The sequence below is a fragment of the Symphalangus syndactylus genome, chromosome 17 (assembly GCF_028878055.3).
Source record: "Symphalangus syndactylus isolate Jambi chromosome 17, NHGRI_mSymSyn1-v2.1_pri, whole genome shotgun sequence".
NCBI lineage: Eukaryota > Metazoa > Chordata > Mammalia > Primates > Hylobatidae > Symphalangus > Symphalangus syndactylus.
In genome coordinates, this window is record NC_072439.2 from 59,068,319 (window position 1) to 59,090,902 (window position 22,584).

Below are 22,584 nucleotides of genomic sequence, written 5' to 3' on the forward strand. Positions count from 1 at the left end.
AGAGAGAAAAGAAGACAGCAGATTTTTTTTTTTTTAATCAGAAACAATGCAAGCAAAAAGATAGTAGGATTGAAAGTACTAAAAGAAAGTTAGGGGGGCAATGAGGAAAGCTGTCAACCTAGAATTCATACCAAGTGAAAATATCTTTCAAATGTGAGAGTAAAATGGAGACTTCTTCAGAAAGCACTGAAAAAATGTATTACCAATAGACCCACGCTGTAAAAAATGTTAAAAGAAGTCCTTTAGTCAGAAGGAAAGCTATACCAGATGGAAATACGGATCTACACAGAGGAATGTAGAAAACCAGAAATGGTAACACTGTGGGTAAAGATGTGGGGTGTTTTTTCATTATTTAAATTTTTAAAAATATAATTGATGAGATTTATAACATAGAAGCAAAATATATGACAATAATAACACAATGGCTGAGACAGTAGAAGTGGAAATATATTACTGTGAGATTCTTATACAATACATGTAGTGATATGTCATTAGAAAGTAGACTGTATTGAATTAAAGACATATTCTCCAAACCCTAAAATTATAGATAATAAGCCAATAAAGGAGACAAAATTGAATTTTAAAATATCAGTCCTAAAGAAGACAGGAAAATAAGGGAAAGAGAAAAAAGATGAGATGGGCCAAATGGAAAACATAGCAAGATAGTAGATTTAAAGATAATTATATCAATAATCACATTAAATGGAAATGATCTAAACCAGAGATCAGCAAACTTTTTCTATAAAGGACCAGTTAGTTAATATTTTTGGTTTTGTATGACCTACAGTCTCTGTCACAACCATTCAACCCTGCCATTGTAACATATAAAAGCAACCATAGACAATATACAAATGAATGGGCATGGCTGAATTTAGTCTGTGGGCCATAGTTGGCTAAGCTCTGGTCTAAATATTCTATTAAAAAGGCAGAGATGTTTATCTTGGATAAAAATGCAACACCTTACTATATGTTGCCTATAAGAAATGTACTTTAGGATGTGAGGGAGACCTGGCTGTGACATCTGTCACCCTGTTGATTGCCAGGGTTGATTTGGCTGATCTGGCTGGCTAAGCAGGTGTCCCCATCCTCCCTTACTGCTCTATATGTGACCTTCTTGAAGCTGCACGTGTTCTGGTGGAAGAGGATTACCTTCCTTGATAGAGGAGAACCATTCTTCTGTAAAGGGTATACAAGTAGCTGTGCTCCTCCCCTGCTAGAACTTCTAAATAAGCTCTCAAGAAATGCACTTTAAGATAAAAACACAATAGATTAAAAGTAAAGAATGGAAACACAAATCAAAAGAAAGCTGGAGGCCAGGCGCGGTGGCTCACGTCTGTAATCCCAGCACTTTGGGAGGCCGAGGCGGGCGGATCACAAGGTCAGGAGAAGGAGACCATCCTGGCTAACACAGTGAAACCCCATTTCTACTAAAAATACAAAAAAACAAAAAACAAAATTAGCTGGGTGTGGTGGCAGGCACCTGTAGTCCCAGCTACTTGGGAGGCTGAGACAGGAGAATAGCGTGAACCCAGGAGGTGGAGCTTGCAGTGAGCCAAGATCAGGCCACCGCACTCCAGCCTGGGCCACAGAGCGAGACTCTGTCTCAAAAAAAAAAAAAAAAAAAGAAAGCTGGAGTAGCTATATCACTATCAGCAAAGTAGATTTCATAGCAAAGAAGTCAGAATACTTAATATTTTGCTAGGATTAAAGGAAGATATTTAATAATGACAAAGGGGTCAGTTCACCAGAAGGACATAATAACCCTAAATGTTCATTCACCTAAAAACAGAGCTTACAAATACATGAAGCAAAAACTGATAGAACTGTGAGGAGAAATAAATTCACTAATTAGAGCCTAAGATATCAATTCTTTCTCTCAATAATTGATAGAAAAATAGCCAATCAGTAAGGATTTATACAATGGAAAATGGTATAAATTAATTAACAGATATATTGAACGATATTGTTAACAAACTTGACCTAAATTATATTTATAGAATTCTCAGTTTGACAGCAGAATACACATTCTTCTCAAGTGCACATGAACCTTTTACCAAAATCAACCATATTTTGGCTTATAAATAAGTCTCAATAAGTTTAAAAGGATTCACATCATACAAAGTATTTTCTCTGACCACAATGAAATAAAATTAGAAATCGTTAGCAGAAAGTTATCTGGACAATCCTCAAATATTTTGAAACTAAATAAATACCAAGTCCATGCCCTGAGCCCACTATGCTGTATAGATGTAGGGGTGGGGGAGACAGGTTACATGAAAAAAAAACTAAACACACTGAGCTATAGAGTTCACCAGCAACACCTGAGTATAAATATTGTTTCCACCTTGTAGTTGCTCTACAATCTTGGTGAAGTTACTCGCTTCTCTGAGCCTATTTCTTAATCTAGACAGTGGGAGTAATACTTCTATTATTCTATGTTATTCTCAGAGTTGTAAAAATTAAAAGAGTTAATATATAGAAAGTGTCCTATACCATACCGCCCTAGCTTGTATTCATTTACTCAGTGAACATTCTCTCCTCCCATCCTAAGTTCACATAGTTCTTGACAGGATTTGACCTGCAGCCTACATATTCTGATTCCTTAGCATTCATTTTTTAACTGCAAATTCTGTTTCGAATAATCATCTGCTTTTATTATTTATTCAGTAGCTATTTCAGAAATAATCTAAAGTACCATAATAATTTGCAATCGGTATTCATTTTTAATTTTTGTAAAATAGTACAATAATTTATTTTAGGGGATATATCTTTAAAAATTATAGATGCAGGCCGGGCGCGGTGGCTCACGCTTGTAATCCCAGCACTTTGGGAGGCCGAGGCGGGCGGATCACGAGGTCAGGAGATCGAGACCACGGTGAAACCCCGTCTCTACTAAAAAATACAAAAAAAAAATTAGCCGGGCGTGGTGGCGGGCGCCTGTAGTCCCAGCTACTCGGAGAGGCTGAGGCAGGAGAATGGCGTGAACCCAGGAGGCGGAGCTTGTAGTGAGCCGAGATTGCGCCACTGCACTCCAGCCTGGGCGACAGAGCGAGACTCCGTCTCAAAAAAAAAAAAAAAAAAAAAAAAATTATAGATGCATATCAAATATAAGCAAATTATTTGATTCCTACTTTGGCATATAAAATTCCCTTTGGTTTTAAAGGTATCACTGAGTAATAAATGGTCATATTATAACATGGTGTTTGGCTCCATGTTCAATAAGAAAAATGATAATAACAAAGTCAACCGCAAAGACTTCGCTTGGAAAATAGTGAAAAGGCAGTATTTTGCATATTGGTATTAAATACAGATTTTATAAAATACTAATTATGCATTTCAACAACAAATACAAAAGAAATTTAAAAACAATGCTCCGAATGCTCTGGAGTCATCCCGAGGCCTTCACCAAGGAGGTGGAGTTTGAGTCAGAAGAGGATATAGATAAGTAAAAACCAAAAATAATTAAAACCTGGGATGTGTACAAAGATAAGAATTGATTTTACTTTGTGTAATTCTTAAGTTAATATTATTCACTTTTTTAGAAATCATAATTTTCCCGTTATCAAAATTACTATTAGTTATTGTATAAAGTGGTTCATGCTTTATATGTATACCATCAACAAATTTATTTATTTTGCTCAAACATAACTCCTGTCATCTAAAATATTTTAAATTATCAGCTCCTATCAATTTTTAAAAATAAAAACATGGCAATTTGGCATGAATGCACCTACTCAAAGGCAAATAATGTACCCCTTAAGCAAATCGTTGTTTTTATGGGCTCATCATTTTGTTCAAACTAATCAGATCATGAAGGAGCCAGTAATCTCATTTCTCTGTGCTAACACGTCAACACATTCAGATGGCTCTTAGGATCCCACTGCAGCTTTCCTAAATGTTTGAAATCCCATGTGAAAACTCATCACTTTGCTTCTTTTTCTCAGATTGTGCAAATTAAAAACAAAGCTAGTAATAGTCAATCATTCTTCTCGCTTTTGTCTACAGTGCTTGTTCTTTCCCACTGTCCGTATATTTATTCCTTCCTTGTTTTCTCTCTTTACCTACAGTAGTTCAAGGAATAGTTCAGGGGCAAGAAGATCTTGCTTTCTAACTCGAGTAAAACAGACATTCAGCTCATTCAAGCCATCGGCCATCACCTTTTCTTCCCTGAATACTTTGTTTCAACTTCATCAAAGGGACCCTGCTGATTTTCTAATTGACCTAATCTCCATAATAATTTTTGAAAACTTTTTTTGAAGGTTCTTCTAAAGTCCTTCTGTCATCTAATTTTTGTCTTGTTCCACCAAGTTTGCATATATTCTCACTGTCTTAATTTGAGCAATCAATCCATATTTGGAAAGATGTCGTTTTGTCCTAAAATAGCTATTGGGCTCTACTAATTAACCATACAAGATTTTTTTTTTTTTTTTTTTTTTTTTGAGACGGAGTCTCGCTCTGTCGCCCAGGCTGGAGTGCAGTGGCGCAATCTCGGCTCACTGCAAGCTCCGCCTCCCGGGTTCACGCCATTCTCCTGCCTCAGCCTCTCCGAGTAGCTGGGACTACAGGCGCCCGCCACCACGCCTGGCTAATTTTTTGTATTTTTAATAGAGGCGGGGTTTCACCGTGGTCTCGATCTCCTGACCTCGTAATCCGCCCGCCTCGGCCTCCCAAAGTGCTGGGATTACAAGCGTGAGCCACCGCGCCCGGCCTAACCACACAAGATTTTTAAAAATACTTGATATTTTAGCACCTCAATACACATTTTTCTAGAGCTTCTCAAAATAGTTTGTTGCTTTTTTATTAATAGTGCCAGAGCATCTTATGAACTATTAATGCTTATGTTATTCACTTATTGGTTACTATTAACAATTAAGAACTATGTGACTATTAATTATTATTAATTTAATTAATAATGGAATGTTATTGATTATTAACTTTTATATTAATATTATACCTTCCAATTTTTCCAAATGTTTTTCATTTGGTTTCTCCTTTCATATATTCTTGACTTATCTTTGCCAGTGTGGCCAAAGCACAGTGATCAAATGAGAAAAGTAGTGGAAGTCAGACTGGAGGAATCCAGGACTGCCACCACACACAGTGTTTAAGTTGCACCCTGCAACAGGCCCAGGCAGCAAAGGGAGCTGGAATCTAGCCTGTACTCTGCTCATCAAGTCCTATGACTGGCATGAGACTGTTTTCATCTAAGGAAGGGGTGTTTTGTCAGTTTACACAAAGGTGTCATATGAGCTAGTAGTGGCCCCGTAAAAGGTCATATACAGGAGTTTTGATATATTAATGCATTGAGAAACCACGAAGAAGGAATAAAAAAATCTAATTTATACTTTGTAAAGAATACTGTGCTGTGTGTAGTAGCATGGTTGGAGTGAAGCAGGAGTGAAAGTAAGGAGGCTGGTCAGGAAGTGATGGTGGCCAGAACTAGGTGATCAGGAAGTGCTGATGAAAGTTGAGACATAGAGAAATGGATGCAAAGCATCTTTTGAAGGTAAAATGAATAAGATTTTGTGTTGGATTGGGTGGGGAGGGTAAAGGAGAGAGGTATGAAAGATGATGTTCTAATCACTAACTTGAGTAACTAGATAGTTGGTAGAGCTGTGTCCTGAAATAAGGGAGAGAAACAGACTTTGGGAAGAGTGTTGTTACAAGATTTCTGGGCCATGCAATTCATTGGAGGCACCTGTGAATTATCTAAATGGCTACCAGGAGGCAAAGTGGATTTAAGTACCTGAAATTCAGAGGAATATCTTCTTTTTTTCTGAGTGCCCCCTGAGACTTCCTTTGTCTTCAGCAGTCTGAGAGCAGCCCATCTGAATAATTCTGTAATTCTGTAATGTTGCTAAAAGATCATCAGTAGCCTATTATCCCAAACAACCCAGAAGTCTATTTTGAAAGAGCCAGAATAACTCTTTGCACTCAGTACTGTATAAACATAATTACATTCCCTTAAGGCAGATGCTCAGTCCTATACCCAGTACAATAAAACTAATTGACCCCACACTGGGGCTAGTCTTCCATCTGGTATTTTATTTAATGTAAAGGGCTTCCTTTAACTTTCTTAGCAACATTTGTGTCCTTGTACCCTGGCTTCATTGTTCTCTTGAGAAATTTAGGTCGATCTCTTTCCTTGTCTTGGTGGCCTAAATCACACAGTCACAATCAGTTGTGAGTTTTTCTCTCAATTTTCCTGGCTTTACCCTCTCTTAGAGTTTATAATCCTGGCGCAGTATAAATCTAGAGCCAGACTGTCACTGGGATTGCCTTTTCCAATCTCTCTAGATGAACTCCCAGGAGTAAATGACTCCAGTTCTCATAGATTTCTTCTTTTTCTTGTTTCAGTAGGCAGAGCCAAAACCAATGGTTAAAAACCACATAGAGAGAGATGTTGGCTCAACTACAGGAAAAACTGCCTAATGCTTAGTGCTGTCTGAAAATGGAAATGCCTTCTAGGGAAGAAGTGAGTTATGGTTTCTGGAGGTGTGAGGCACCCAGCAGTCAGTCATTTAGTATGGAGTCAGTAGTAGAGACTGAAGGGTCAGAGTGTGGAAGTACTCTCCACTGACTATGAAATTCCTACTCATATTAGAGCTTTACACACAAGGTTTGCCTCCTTTAATCCTCATAACAACCCCTAAGGGAACTAGTTATAACCCTGCCAGGAAGGGTTACAGTCACAAACTTAAGATCACTCAGTTAGGAAGTAGTAGAGCCAGGATTAAGAGGCAGGATTTAAACTCAACTTCATCTGCATCCAGAGTTCTTGCTTATTCTTTCCACAATTCATGGAAACATGAGAGATTGAATTAGGGGATTTCTAAGGTCCCTTCTAGCATTATAATTCTATCTGAGTCAAAGTATGGATATAGATGCTTTTCACCTTTCAGTGGGGTTACATCCTGATAAACCCATCATAAATTGAAGGTATTGTAAGTCAAAAATGGGTATTCTGTAGACATGATGGAATGTGAAAACACAATATCTAAAAAATACTGGCAACACAGTACATCCACTGTACAGTATCAGCTGTTTGCCCTCATGATCACATGGCTGTCTGGGAGCTGCGGCCCACTGACACTGCCTAACATCCCAGAGAGTATCATACTTCATATCAACGGCCCAGGAAAAGATCAGAATTCAAAAGTTGAAGTATAGTCTCTACTGAAAATGCATATTGCTTTCTCACCATTATAAAATCGAAAAATCATAAGTCGAACCATGGTAAGATGGGGACCATCTATACGGACATTACTGACTCTTTTCCTTTAATCATCCTTCCCACTTTAGTCACATTAAAATGACAATCTGTGACTTCAAAACTTTCTATGACCTCCATCAAGAAAGGGCCACTTGAAAAATCAACATTTGGACTTTGTATTCCCTCTGAGTTTTAAGCAGAACTTAGTCTAAGGCCCTCAAAACTTGCTTAAAAACAAAAACTTCAATTTTCTGAGTTGCTGGCAAGGACTGAGTTCACAGTATAAATGAGCAAGTAATTAAGCTTTTAGTATTTCTGAAAACTGTCATATAGTTCTAACTCCTCTACTAATTTTTCAGGTCTTAGAAGGTGGTGGAATATTTGGCACCAGGTCAATTTTTCTGGCCCAAGTTCTAAGTCACACTTTTTTTTTTGAACACTAGAATTTTTAAAATAGTTTAATTAAAAATTTGTTGTCAGAATGTTTTAAAACTTAGAGTTTGAAAATAAGCTTAATGTACTTATTTTAAGGTAAAATAGTTTTACATGTGTTTTAAATGCCATTTCTAGATTGAAGCAGAACTTGCCAAGGAAAGGGCCCAACACTTGGTTGAATTTGAAGAGCAAGCTCTTCTCTTTAAGGAAGAAACAAAATTGCAACTTAATATTGAAAAAGAAAAACACCAAGATGTAATCCAAAAGTATAAGAAAGAACAAGAGGAACTACAAATGAAGGTCTGTAATTATGACGTTCGTCATTATTTAATAGATTTGAAACTGCAGATGTTGTATATTTCGCCTTAGAACACTACAGTATTTATAATTCCAGTAGCTTTCACTCATGGTCACTGTGTCCTGGTTTTAGCTATGCAAGTTAGATGGTTTGGATAATTCTCCAGAATGGGTAACTGAGATAAGTTATACAAGCATGTAATCCAGCTATGTATGGATTTTTTCTACTGGAATAAACTTATTTTTTAAACATCGTAAATTATATGACTAAAAATTATTATGGCTAGATATTTCAACACCTCAAATATCCAACATCGAAAGATAATGAAGTGTTTTTTTTTATAATTAAAATTTTCCCAACAACTAAAGCATATACCCTTTAATTGCAAATAGTTTTCATTCTCAACATTTCTGAATGAAGAGAAATATTTTTAAAATGTAATTACACCTCCCTAAATTTCTTAAACAGTATGTTCTAAATACTAAAGGTTTTGTTAAGGTTTTCCTGTTTTTATAGGACTTGAGTGTAGAGTGTGTATGTGTGTGTATGTGTGTATGTGTATTAATCAAGACCTAGTGGGGAAATAACATTTTAAATACGTGTATTAAGAGTCTGTGTTAATTAAGCATCAGACAAGACCTAATGGCTTCTACATTTGTGTACAGGAGGTATGGTACATCCATTTCAGTAGTCCATTGTGAACAACAGGCAGCACCAGCTGCATGTGTACAACCAGTGCAATAGCACATGGTCCCACACTCAGAAAGGCCTCGTGCTTTGGATTTATTGCTCTGCAGATACTACCTTGAAATTCTTAATAATCTTACTGGGCATGGTGGCTCATGCCTATGATCCTAGCACTTTGAGAGGCCCAGGCAAGAGGATCACTTGAGGCCAGGCATTCAAGACCAGCCTGGACAACATAGCAAGACTCTGTCTCTATTAAAAAAAAAAAAGACTTAATTAGCCTAGTGTGGTGGTTCATACCTGTAATATGTTCATACCAGTTAATATGAACCCTAAGCCTCCTGGCTACTTGGGAGGCTGATACAGGAGGTTCACTTGAACCCAGGAGTTCAAGGCTTCTGTGAGCTATGATCACACCATTGCACTCCAGACTGGGCAACAGAGTGAGATCCCTTCTCTAAAAGAAAAAAAATATTCTTAGTGATTTTATCTTTGAACTTGTGTTTTGTAAGTGAAATCCTACTGTGGCAATGGAGCATGTGCCACAAGCTTAGAGCCTTGGCTCCCCCAAGGTTTTGCCTCCCCTAGAGGGTTCTCACCTCTTGCTTCCCGGCTTGTGATGCCCCAGGCTCCACCAAGTCTCCCCCTTTCTTCTTCCTCTCACTCTGTGACTGCTGTTCCAGCCCTGGGTGGTTCGGGATCCCATCAGCAGGAGAATGCAGACAGGCAAGCTGGAACTTGCCAGATGTTACAGTTTCTCAAGAGAAGTCATAAATCCACATTTTGTAAGTGGAACCTCCTGATCTTTAAATGTTGACTGCCTTTTAAAAAATGAAAACATATTTGTGGTTATGTGAACCTCCTCTTCCAAAGATAACTTGCTTTATTTCAGTGTCAGCTCTCCTCTGGGTGATGGAAACCACTGTGCAGACCTGACAGTGGCCTTCTTCCCTCTTGGATTAATTGAAGATAATAGAATATTAATTTATAGAATTATGAACTATGGTGAAGAGACTTCTCCCACAAGTTATTCTTTCTGTAAATTTAACATTTGAAACAAATTTTGGATACACAACTCTTTTTATGTAACAGTTCACAAAGTCCTTGGAACCTTGGTCTGTGAATGTTTTCCAGATTCTTAGTGGGCTAGTTTCTTGTTGTGCTAATATTTATAACATGACAATAATTTAGCATAAGTAATAAGGATATGTTTCATTAGAAGCAGCTCTTGTTTTGTTGTTTTGCTTCTTAAGAAGAAAGAAAACAGGAGGACTTTTCCCTTCTAAAGACTTTCATGCTATGAGGAAAAACTTCTCCAAGTTATTCTCTCATTCATTTGTCTAGAGGAACCACCTTGAGAAGCAGTACATTTTCAGAATATTCAGGTGTTTTCTACAACTGTGCTGTCCATCATGATAGCCGCATGTGACTACAAAAGTTTCCATTAAATTAATTAAAATTAAATACAATTTAAATTCAGTTCCTTGGTCACATTAGTCATATTTCAGGTGCTCAATAGTCAATACTCTTTTTTGAGAGCTATGGTTAGAGTATTTACACCACGGAAATTAGATACAAATCTTGGCTTTTTTTTTTTTTATTTGAGAGTCAGTTGTTAAACATTTACCAGCATTGTCAGTAGTCACATGTGGCTAGTGACTACCATATTGGATAGCATAGACTATCTCTAACACCACAGAAAGCTCTGTTGGGCAGTACTGTTCTGGGAGGCATAGTATCTGGAGTTCCTCCAGCCATTATATACAAAAAAGAAAAAAAATTATGTTAAAGAAAAATGTATTGGTATAGTTAGGGTAAAGTATAACTCTAGTGCTCTCCTCCTTGCATTCCCCAAAAATCAGCCATTTTGAGATCCCAAAGCCAACCTAGTTAGGTCCAGACAGTCCCCTGATGTACTTGTCAAGACTTGAGCTGAGGCTGGACACAGTGGCTCACACCTGTAATCTCAGAACTTTGGGAGGCTGAGGCAGGAGGATTGCTTGAGCCCAGAAGTTTAAGACCAGCCTTGGCAACATAGACACCATCCCTACAAAAAATAAAAAATTAGCCAGGTGTGGTGGCATGAGTCTGTGATCCAGCTACTGGAGAGGCTGAATTGGTAGGATTGTTTGAGCGCAAGAGGTCAAGGCTGCCGAGAGCCATGATTACACCACTGCACCACTGCGCTCCAGCCTTGACAACAGAGAAAGACCCTGTTTCAAAAAAAAAAGACTTGTGCTATCCTTTGTAGCTTAACATAGTCACAGAAATTTATATATTTCCAAAAGTGCCCAAGTGATTAATGTGATACTGTTTTAAGTAGAAAAATAAATGTTTTAGTCTTTTAAAAAGAAAATCTTGAAGGCCTGCATGTCATGGGTTTGGTTTCATCTGATCAAGTGAGTACATTGATTAATGAAAAAAACCTCTTAAAAACCATAAGAATTCCGTGGTTACCTAGAAACTATTGCCTACAAGCTAATATGAGATTTATCTTACAGATATCTGACTTAATCACAGACGCTACAAGAGATCTAAAGCAGGAAGTGACCGCTCTTAAAGAAAAACTTCACAAATCTCATATTCAGTACACTGAAGAATCTAAGTCAAAGGATAAAGAAATTGAAAATCTTAAAAATTTGGTTGCAGAATTTGAATTTCGCTTGAAGAAGGAAATTGACAGTAATGATTCAGTTTCAGAAGACTTGAGGAAGGAAATGAAACGGAAGTCAGATGAACTGAAAAGAGTAATGCTGGCTCAAACACAACTGATAAAGCAATTTAACCAGTCCCAGGAAGAGGTAGGAAGCAGATAGTGGTAACTTTGCAATTAATCAAAGAGCACATGTTCTTTCAACAAACAAACAAAAATGTGAAAGGCAGCTTAGTTTCATGGAAAGAATCCTGGAATGTTAGTCTGACCTAAATCACATCCTGGTGTTCTGTCCTTAACTTTAGGCAGTCAGCCTCTCCAGACCTGGCTTTCTTGTGAACTACATAATCTCTAAATTTTCCTTAGCACCTAGTTCTGTCTTGCAAATAACTATTTTAAGCCTCTAAGACTAGGAATCTTTATATGTTTATGTCTTATTTGTTTTAACATTAAATCTTTGCCAAATAAACTTTTAGATAACTTTCTGCATACATTTAAAAAAAATTAGACTATGTCTTTTAAATACAATTTTATCTTAGGTTTTTACTTCCTATCAATGTAAACTTATAAGGTAATATGCATGCGTCAGTTTTCTTTCTTATGTATGTATGATTATTTCAGTGATGTTTTTCATTCAAACTGGAGTAGACCTATTTTGATTTGAAAACATTTTTGAAAGTATTATGTCTGAACTACTGAGCAATTTAGAAATAGTGAAACAATTCATCTCTTCTCTAATCACCAATATCATATCACATTACAATATTTGATCCCTTTGATGACAGTATAGCAAATAAAGGCAAATGGAGGAAGATTCTGAATGTTGGTGAGAAGTAATATTTTTGTTGGTTTGACTGGCATCAATAAAGGCATAAAAGGAAAGTGCTAATAATAATATTGATTATTAACAATTAAATATGCCATGGTCTTGCTATATTTAAATTATCAGCCAAAATAGAAAGTTTACATAATCATTGTAATTATGTAATTATGAAGTGAACCTATTACAAAGAAGTTATAAATATAAGATAAAATATGGAATAGATAGAATGGTAGATCAAGAATAATGCCTAGGCCGGGCGTGGTGGCTCACGCTTGTAATCCCAGCACTTTGGGAGGCCGAGGCAGGTGGATCACGAGGTCAGGAGATTGAGACCACGGTGAAACCCCGTCTCTACTAAAAATACAAAAAATTAACTGGGCATGGTGGCGGGCGCCTGTAGTCCCAGCTACTCAGAGAGGCTGAGGCAGGAGAATGGCGTGAACCCGGGAGGTGGAGCTTGCAGTGAGCCGAGATTGCGCCACTGCACTCCAGCCTGGGTGACAGAGCGAGACTCCATCTCAAAAAAAAAAAAAAAAAAAAAAGAATAATGCCTAAAACAACCCTATAAGTAGAAATTATTTACATGTTACAAATGAGGAAGAGACTGAAGAAGGTTGAATAATTTCCATAAGGTCAGACAGTTTGGTGGAGCTAAGATTCAAATTCAAATCTCCATGATATGATGTTTCCTCTTTTGGAAAACCTAGTTCTTATTATTCTGCTTCTGCATTTCACAGTGACCACAGACTTAGCAGTTATCATCTCCAGGGACTCAATTTTCTTTTAGTATTATAATTAAGACAAAAAGATGATTAAGTTCTCTTGTTGTTACACAGCAGCACAGTCCCCCCAGTGAAGGAAGCCGCACCCCCAGTTCAGGCAGGAGTAAGGTGGGAGAGCACACGTGGACTTAGCTCCGCTGGAGAAACCCTGAGAGAGAGGTGATGCTGATTTGCCTCAATGAGACAGCAGTAGTGAATCTCTAGAGGAGGGAAGCAGGGTAAAGGACCGAAAGGTCGAGGCAACTAGACTAGCAGGTTTTCTAACTATTCATTCACAAAAGAAATGGCAATATAGAAAATGAGGAGTAACTTATAAATTAGGACAAGTAGAAAAAGACGGAAAGACAAGTAGAAAAAACGTATATTAGCATCTATGTTATTCTGTTCTTGCCTTACTCTAAAGGAATATGTGAGACTGGATAATTTATAAAGAAAAGAGGTTTAGTTGGCTCATGGTTCTGCAGGCTGAACAGGAAGCATAGTTCTGCCGAGGACCTTGGAAGCTTACAATCATGGTGGAAGGTGAAGGAGAAGCCAGTGCATCACATAGTGAGAGAGAGGTTGGGGGAGGTGCCACATTATTTTAAACAACCAAATCTCGCATGAACTAACACAGCAAGAACTCATTCATCAGCAAGGGGATGGTGCTAAGCAATTCATGAGGGATCTGCTGCCATGATTCAAACACCTCCCACTAGGCCCCACCTCCAACATTGAGGATTACATTTCAACATGAGATTTGGAGTTGACAAACTTCCATACCCCATAACAGCATCTATCTGGGTGCCAGGCACGTGTTAGGTAGGTACTGGTGATGTAATTAGGAAGAAGACTGACAACTGCCACTTCCTGCTCTTAAAGAAGAATTTAAAGAAAACTTTGCATGAGTAATTAAATTAATATCCAAAGGAAAGAATGATCTAAACAGAATTTATCATAAAAAAGCATAGACTGAAAGCTAGAATATTTGCATGAAGAGCCTGTATAAGTTATCTATTGCTGCGTGACAAATTACCCCCAAGTTTAGCAGCTTCAAACAACAAACATTTATTATCTCATAGCTTCTGTGGGTCAGGAATCTGAGCATGGCTTAGCTGAGTGTCTCTGGTTTAGAGGCTCAAGTTCTCTTATGAGGTTGGTGTCAGGGTATCCACTGGGCTGCAGTCTCATCTAGAGGCTCAACTAGGATGGGATTGGCTTTCAGACTTACTTATATGGTTGTTGGCAGGAGGTATTTGGCCAGTGGCTTCCCTCAGTTCCTTGCCACATGAAACTCTCCATAGAATAGCTCAGTGTGTCAGCTGACTTCCCTCAGGGCAAGCGAGTGAGAATGAGAGAGAGAAGGTGCCAAGATAGAAGCCACAGTCTTTTTGCAACCTAATCTCAGAAGAGACATACCAGTGCTTCTGCTGTATTGCATTTATTACAAATGAATCAATAAGTCCAACCCACACTCGAGGTGAAATCATTGCACAAAGATATGAATATCAGGAGGGTAAGGATCATTAGGGGGCATTTTAAAGGCTTCCAATCACAGGGCTTCTGGAGGTGATTTTGGCAAGAGAAAATAGAATAAAAGTGAAGAGTGGATTTCTTCGTCGACAAAAGGAGCTGCAGTTGGAACTCTTCCTGCTCATTAGTTTTTAAAAGAAGCCACTTAGGAATAAAGCTTTTAAGAAAAATGTGGACTGAAAGACATAAGACATTGGGTTGGTATGTAAATGATCATAGATCATTGCTAGAGAGGAGAAAAGGATCATCCCAAAGGTAAAGAAAACCAATTAAGGGTGTACTTAGGGGGGCAATTTCCTTTTGTGGGAGTGGGGAGGGTAGACTAGATTTTCCTTTAGAAGTTACCAAAATATCACCTCAAAGTTAACTAATTCAAACTGAACTGTAAGAGTAAGTAATTAAGGCTGCTTCTCTGGCTAAGCATGCCAGAGTCCAAAATACGCTTATAAAAATAGGAAATGAGCCAATAAAAGGGATAGGATTTATGAGCCAAAAAGAATAGAGGCCATAGCATGTAAAGTGAAAAGCACTACTTTTTTTGAAAATGCATTCCAGACACTTGAAATTTCTCAGATTCTGGAGAAATAAAGCTGCATTTAAGTGGAAAACAAATTCCCATTAGAATGAAAATAAATTAATGGTTTAATAAGGAGGCTAATTAAGAGGAGGAAAGCTCTGTTCTCTTTCAAGAGGCCAAATAATGGGTAAACTTTGTTTTTAATTCTATGAAGAAAGTTCTCAAGGATAAGAGGAAAGCCAAAGCCTCTAAAGGCCAAAATGGGCCTTCCTAAGTGGAGCAGGGATTATTGGAGCACATCCCCAGAAACAGCAAGGGTCGCAAAGCGGAGCAACAAAGGGTGCAGGTCAACAAAAAGAGACAATGGAAAATAAAACTGTGCTAGAAATGTAAATGTGAACAAGGAGTCCCTGAAAAGATACATTAAAAGATTGGATTTGCATTTCTCTGATGGCCAGTGATGATGAGCATTTTTTCATGTGTTTTTTGGCTGCATAAATGTCTTCTTTTGAGAAGTGTCTGTTCATGTCCTTCGCCCACTTTTTGATGGGGTTGTTTGTTTTTTCTTGTAAATTTGTTTGATTTCATTGTAGATTCTGGATATTAGCCCTTTGTCAGATGAGTAGGGTGCAAAAATTTTTTCCCATTTTGTAGGTTGCCTGTTCACTCTGATGGTAGTTTCTTTTGCTGTGCAGAAGCTCTTCAGTTTAATTAGATCCCATTTGTCAATTTTGGCTTTTCTTGCCATTGCTTTTGGTGTTTTAGACATGAAGTCCTTGCCCACGCCTATGTCCTGAATGGTGTTGCCTAGGTTTTCTTTTAGATACCACCTCACACCAGTTAGAATGGCCATCATTAAAAAGTCAGGAAACAACAGGTGCTGGAGAGGATGTGGAGAAATAGGAACACTTTTACACTGTTGGTGGGACTGTAAACTAGTTCAACCATTGTGGAAGTCAGTGTGGCGATTCCTCAGGGATCTAGAACTAGAAATACCATTTGACCCAGCCATCCCATTACTGGGTATATACCCAAAGGACTATAAATCATGCTGCTATAAAGACACATGCACACGTATGTTTATTGCATCACTATTCACAATAGCAAAGACTTGGAACCAACCCAAATATACAACAACGATAGACTGGATTAAGAAAATGTGGCACATATACACCATGGAATACTATGCAGCCATAAAAAATGATGAGTTCATGTAGGGACATGGATGAAGCTGGAAACCATCATTCTCAGCAAACTATTGCAAGGACAAAAAACCAAACACCGCATGTTCTCACTCATAGGTGGGAATTGAACAATGAGAACTCATGGACACAGGAAGGGGAACATCACACTCCGGGGACTGTTGTGGGGTGGGGGGAGGGGTGAAGGACGGCATTAGGAGATATACCTAATGCTAAATGATGAGTTAATGGGTGCAGCAAAACAACATGGCACATGGATACATATGTAACAAACCTGCACATTGTGCACATGTACCCTAAAACCTAAAGTATAATAATAATAATAATAATAATAAAAAGATACATTAAAAGATTGGAAAGGAGGCAGGGAGGGAGAGAGAGCGAGCGAGAGAGAGAGAAAGTTAATATGTTAGAGAATAACACTTATCAATAAAACCAAGTCAAAATGGGTCATGTGCTTCTTGATGCCCATTTTCCTTCCTACCGGTTCCATGTGAGTACAGTCAAGACAGTGTGACCCCACTGTTACGGACCTTGTTGTGATCCAGAGGAAGAATGTGGTAAATCAAATAAACAGCTCACATACAATCACTGAAGGACAATCAGTACAGATAGTTCAATATTCACACATAAGGGAGCCAAAAGAGCAGTAGTTTTAAATGCTATAGTTCTTGTAGTCATACAATGAAGATGAGTGATACTCAAAAATAGAAAATAATGCTCTTGGTTAAACATGGAGAATTGAATACATATGTTTATCTCTACTTCATTCCATTGCCAGTAAAATGGCAATCAATTAATAAAAAATGAATAAATCCATTAGGACAAAGAGAACAGGAGAGGAGTTAGCACTTGATAAAAAAGATATTGACCAAAGCTTACAAAAATGGAAAGCAAGTGTCTAAGAGATAAATGACTTATCAGACTATAGGATATTGAAACCTAATGCCTGTGAGGATTGGGGATGGGAGGATCCAAAACGGAGAAAATCTAGTTATGTGACACAACACTGGAGAGGCTCAGGAACTGGAGAAACTAGGTGCAGGCATAACTTGTTTTATTGCATGTCACTTTATTGTGTTCCACAGATACTGTGTTTTTTTTTTTCACAAATTGAAGGTTTGTGGCAACTCCTATGTCGAGAAAGTCTCTCAGTGTCATTTTTTCAACTGCATGTGCTCACTTTATGTCTTTGTGTCACAGTTTGGTAATTCTTGCAATATTTTAAATTTTTCATTATTATTATATCTCTTATGGCCATGCAACCAGTGATCTTTGATGTTACTATTACACTTGTTTGTGGGTGCCAAGAATGGTGCCTACATAAGACAGCAAACTTAACAGATAAATGTTGTGTGTGTTCGGACTAATCCACTGACTGGCCAGTCCCTCGTCTCTCTTCTGCTCAGGCCTCCCTATTTGCTGAGGCAAAAACAATATTGAAATTAGGCCAATTAACAACCCTACAATGGCTCCTAAGCATTCAAGTGAAAGGAAGAATTACACCTCTCACTTTAAGTCAAAAGGCAGAAATGATTAAGCTTAGCAAAGAAAGCAAATCAAAAGTTGAGATAAGCCAGAAGCTAAGCCTCTTGTTCCAGTTAGTCAAGTTGTGAATGCAAAGGAAAAGTTCTTGAAGGCAATAGAAGTACTACCTCAGTGAATACATGAATGATAAGAAAATAAAACAGCCTTCTTGCTGATATGGAGAAAGTTTGAGTGGTCTAGGTGGAAGATCAAACCAGTCATAATATTCCCTTAAGCCAAAGCCTAATCCAGAGCAAGACCCTAACTCTCTCCAATTGTATGAAGACTGAAAGAGATGAGGAAGCTGCAGAAGAAAAGTTGGAAACTAGCAGTGGTAGGTTTATGAGGTTCTGGACAAGAAGCCATTTCCAGAACATAAAGGTACAAGATAAGATAGCAAGTGCTCATGTCAAAGCTGCGGTAAGTTATCCAGATCTAGCTAAGATCATTTATGAGATGGCTACATTAAACAACAGATTTTCAGTGTAGATGGAACAACCTTCTATTGGAAGAAGGTACCATCTAGGACTTTCATAGCTGTAGTACAGAAGCTTTGAAGCCAAACTTCAAGAATTAGCCTTCAAAGGACAGGCTAATTCTCTCATTGGGAGATAATGCAGCTAGTGACTTTAAGTTGAAGCCAGTGCTCATTTACCATCCCAAAAATCCTAAGACCCTTAAGAATTATGCTAAATCTACTCTGTGCTTTATAAGTGGGACAACAAAGCCTGGATGACAGCACATCTTTTTGCAGCATGGCTTACTGAATATTTTAAGCCTGTTGATACCTACTGTTCAGAAAAAAAAAAAAAATCCCTTTCAAAATATTGCTTCTCATTGACAACGCATCTGGTCACCCAAGAGCTCTGATGGAGATGTACAAGGGGATTAATGTTTTCATACCTGCAAACACAACATCCATTCTGCAGCGCATGGATCAAGGAACAGTTTTGACTTTCAAGTCTTATTATTTAAGAAATATATTTCATAAGATGATAGCTGCCATAGTTATTGATTCCTCTGATGGATCTGGGCTAAGTAAATTCAAAACCTTCTGGAAAGGATTCACCATTCTAGATGCCATTCAGAACATTCCCAATTCATGGGAGGAGGATAAAATATCGATAATTACAAAAGTTTGGAAGAAGTTGATTCCAGCTCTCATGGATGACTTTGAAGGTTTAAAACTTCAGTGGAAGAAGTGGCAGAAATAGCAAGAGAACTAGAATTAGGAGTGGAGTCTGAAGATGTGGCTGAACTGCTGCAAACTTGAACATATAAAAAGTTACTTCTTATAGATGAGCAAAGAAAGCCATTTGTTGAAATGGAATCTACTCTTGTGAAGATGCTGTGAAAAATATTGAAATTACAACAAAGGATTTGGAATATTATATAAAATTAGTTGATAAAGCAGTGACAGGGTTTGAGAGGATTGACTCCAATTTTGAAAGAAGTTCTACTGCGGGTAAAATGCTGTCAAACAGCATCACATGCTACAGAGAAATCTTTCTCAAATGGAAGAGTCCATTGATGTGGCAAACATCATTGTTGTCTTTTTTTTAGTTTTTATTTTCTTTTTGAGACAGAGTTTCACTCTGTTGCCCAGGCTGGAGTGCAGTGGCACAATCTCAGCTCACTGCAACTTCTGCCTCCCAGGTTCAAGTGATTTCTGTGCTGTTGTCTTCTTTTAAGAAATTGCTACTGCCATCCCAACCTTCAGCAACTTCCACCTTGATCAGTCAGCAGCCATCGACATTGAAGCAACATTGAAGCAGCCATCAACATTGAAGCAACATTGAAGCATCCACCAGCAGAAGATACAACTTGCTGAAAGCTCAGATGGTTGATAGCATTTTTTAGCAGTAAAATATTTTTAAATTAAGGTATGTACATTTTTTAGACTTAATGCTATTGCACACTTAACTACAGTATGGTGTAAACATAATTTCTATATGCAGTGGGAAACCAAAAAATTCGTGTGACTTTCTTTATTGCAATATTTGCTTTATTTTGGTCTAGAACCAAACCCACAATATCTCTGTATGCCTATGCCTCTGAAAGAGGGATGTAAGGGTGGAACTGAAAACAAGACTGTTTGAAAGATTATAAAAGGACCAAACAGATCATCAGAGATGTCCTCCCAGTTCCCAAGAAGCCCCTGCCGACCATCCTGGCAGAATACCAGGGGTTTACTCTCTAGCAAAACTGAATGAGAAAAGGCACTGAACCTGAGGACAAAAGAGATAAAGCAAGAGTATATTAAGTATGGAGACTTCCCAGTACCCTTCACACTCTCATGTTTCAGAACACAAGTAACCAGGCTTATGTATTAATAGCCATAAAAAAAGAAATTGGAAGAGCCCCCTTTGGAGAAATGAGCTGCCTCGAAAGATAAGAACAGCCTGCCAGAGTGGCTTACACCTGTAATCCCAGCACTTTGGGAGGCCAAGGCAGGCAGATCACATGAGGCCAGGGGTTTGAGACCAGCCTGGCCAACATGGTGAAACTCCATCTCTACTGAAAATACAAAAATTAGCCTGGTGTGGTGGTGCACATCTGCTACTTGGGAGGCTGAGGCACAAGAACCACTTGAACCCAGAAGGTGGAGGTTGCAGTAAGCAGAGATCACACCACTGCACTCCAGCGTGGGTAACAGCAAGACTCTGTCTCAAAAATAAATAAATAAAAAAGATAAGACCCATTGATACTGACAGTTGGGATATCCCAATGAAATGGCTATATCCATGTTCAATCTACCTACCTAGAAGGATATCAGCCAATAAACTGTATTCAAGCACACTGAGCTTAAGGTAACATTTTGGGGACCCATTTTTAAACACGAACAGCCAAGGATCACCAATTATTTGAGAAACATCTCTAATGTGAAGAACAGAAACAATAAGCAAAAAAGAACTTCACAGAGAAAAAATACAAAACAATACAGGGAGCAAAAGAGAACTTAAAAATATATAATATCCTCAGAGAGAAAAGAGATGATATTGTATTCATTAAACATAAACAGCCGGCTATGAAAAAAGAACAAGAGTGAATATTAAAATATAAGGACTGAAATTTTAAAAAAATCAATATTTGGGTTAGATGATAAAGATGTGAAATCTCCTAGAAAGTAGAAGAAAAAAGCAAAAAGATGGAGAAAAGAAAAGAAAATTTGAGGAAATAGGAACTAGAAGACAGTGCCTTCCAAATTCCAAAGGAAAATTATGCCCAGCCTAGAATTCTATATCCTGCCAAAACAATCCCTCAAGTATCAAACACAGATATTTTCAGACTTAAGAGTTCTCAAAAATGTTACTACCCTGGCAGCCTTTTTCAGGAAGCTGTTAGAAGCTATATGACAGCACAATGATGGAATAAGTAATAAAGGAGAAAATACAGGAATCAGGAAATAAGGAATCCAACACAGGAGAGAGATGGAGGGAATCCCAGGATAATGGTGGGAAGAAATGATAGGATTACAGCAGTGCATCAGATTGAAAGAACAACCAGACCAAAAGAATGGAAGGTTCTTAGAATGTTGAACAGAAGAATTGTGGGTTCTTAGAAGTATGTCTCCAAGAACAAAGAGAAGCTGATAGCTTACGTGGGGTGTTTGAACATGTTGAGAGGATATTTACACTTCTGTAAGTTTGGTGAAAAATTAATATCAACACCCAGAAAATGAAGCAGAAAAATTATGAGACAATAACTGTGGATGGAAGCTGTGCAAGGAAGAATATGTCATCATAGTACATAACATGGCCCAGATGTGCATATGTTTATATACTATAATCATATAAAGACGAATATAGATTAAGCTAAAAATTGTGACAGAAATATGAGGATAGGAGGAGGAGCAGCATCTGGTGAGAATTGGTATAGGAAGCTGAACCCTCATCTTCCATTCCATGCAGTCAATAGATATGTTCCAAACTGAAAAACAAAGAGATAGAAGTATAATGATGTTATTTTGAAGTACTCAGGGTAACTATCAGAAGAAATAGTTTAAAGATCTGAAAATGGTTATTCCTGGGAGGCAGGACTTGGAAATGTGAAGAAATGCTTTTTTCATTGTGAGTTTTAGTATTATTTTACTTTTTAGCTAAATGTAATCCATTAATTTTAAAAAATTAAAAATAATAGAAAGGAATAAAGTATAAAAAGGACCTAGTAGAGAAGGTGGCAGAGACAAGAATAAAGGTCAAGCAAGGAATATTGAAGAAAAATCAGGAAAGTTACAAGTAAAACAAAAGCAACACAATATAAACCTTAATGAAATTTTCTTTTCAGATTATGAGAAATGAAAAAATTAAGACAAAGCAGATTCTAGCTTAAACTTTAGTAACACTAAAGTACACTTCTGTTTATTCCCCAAGTCTAAGTACACTTCTGTTTATTCCCCAAGTCTAAGTGCAAGGAGAACCCCTCCATGAAGCCACAAAATCCCAGAGGCAAAATTAGCTATACACTTGTGTGCCTATTGCAGTTGCTTATTTATGCATTCATTTAACAGGTAAAGAGTTTTGTTGTTTTCGTAGATGCTAAGAAAAAAATAAATCAGGGTAAAAGGGATACTTTCTGAAGGAGAGGTGCTATATTAGATGGGGTGGTAAGAGGACTCTGAGGAAATAATGAGGCAAAGAACATTCCAGGGAAAAAACACTCCAGGCAAAGGTAATAGAAAGACCCTGCAGCAAGGAGCATACTGGGAACCTTAAAGAAGCCACAAGGAAGTCAGCAAGCACTGCTGGAGCTTAGTAAGCAAGGATAGTGATAGAAACCAAGGTTGAAGGGCCAGTTCATGTGGAGTCTTTGTAGGCTATGATAAGGTCTTTGGATACTTTGCTAAGTGTGATAGAAAGCCACCTAGGAATTTTGAACAAGGAATTGACATGATCTGACTTATTTTTAGAGGATAATTGACTTCTGTGTAGAAAA

At 37.8% G+C, this 22,584-nt stretch overlaps 1 protein-coding gene across 1 annotated transcript in view; it reads left to right on the forward strand.

Annotated features, from left to right (window-relative positions):
• The window catches only part of LEKR1 (leucine, glutamate and lysine rich 1), a 227,132-nt gene that overhangs the window by 193,126 nt on the left and 11,422 nt on the right, over nucleotides 1-22,584 (forward strand). Inside the window, 2 exon segments of the mRNA XM_063620289.1 lie at nucleotides 7,784-7,948; nucleotides 11,135-11,434. Of these exon segments, the coding sequence (XP_063476359.1) occupies nucleotides 7,784-7,948; nucleotides 11,135-11,434 (465 nt within the window).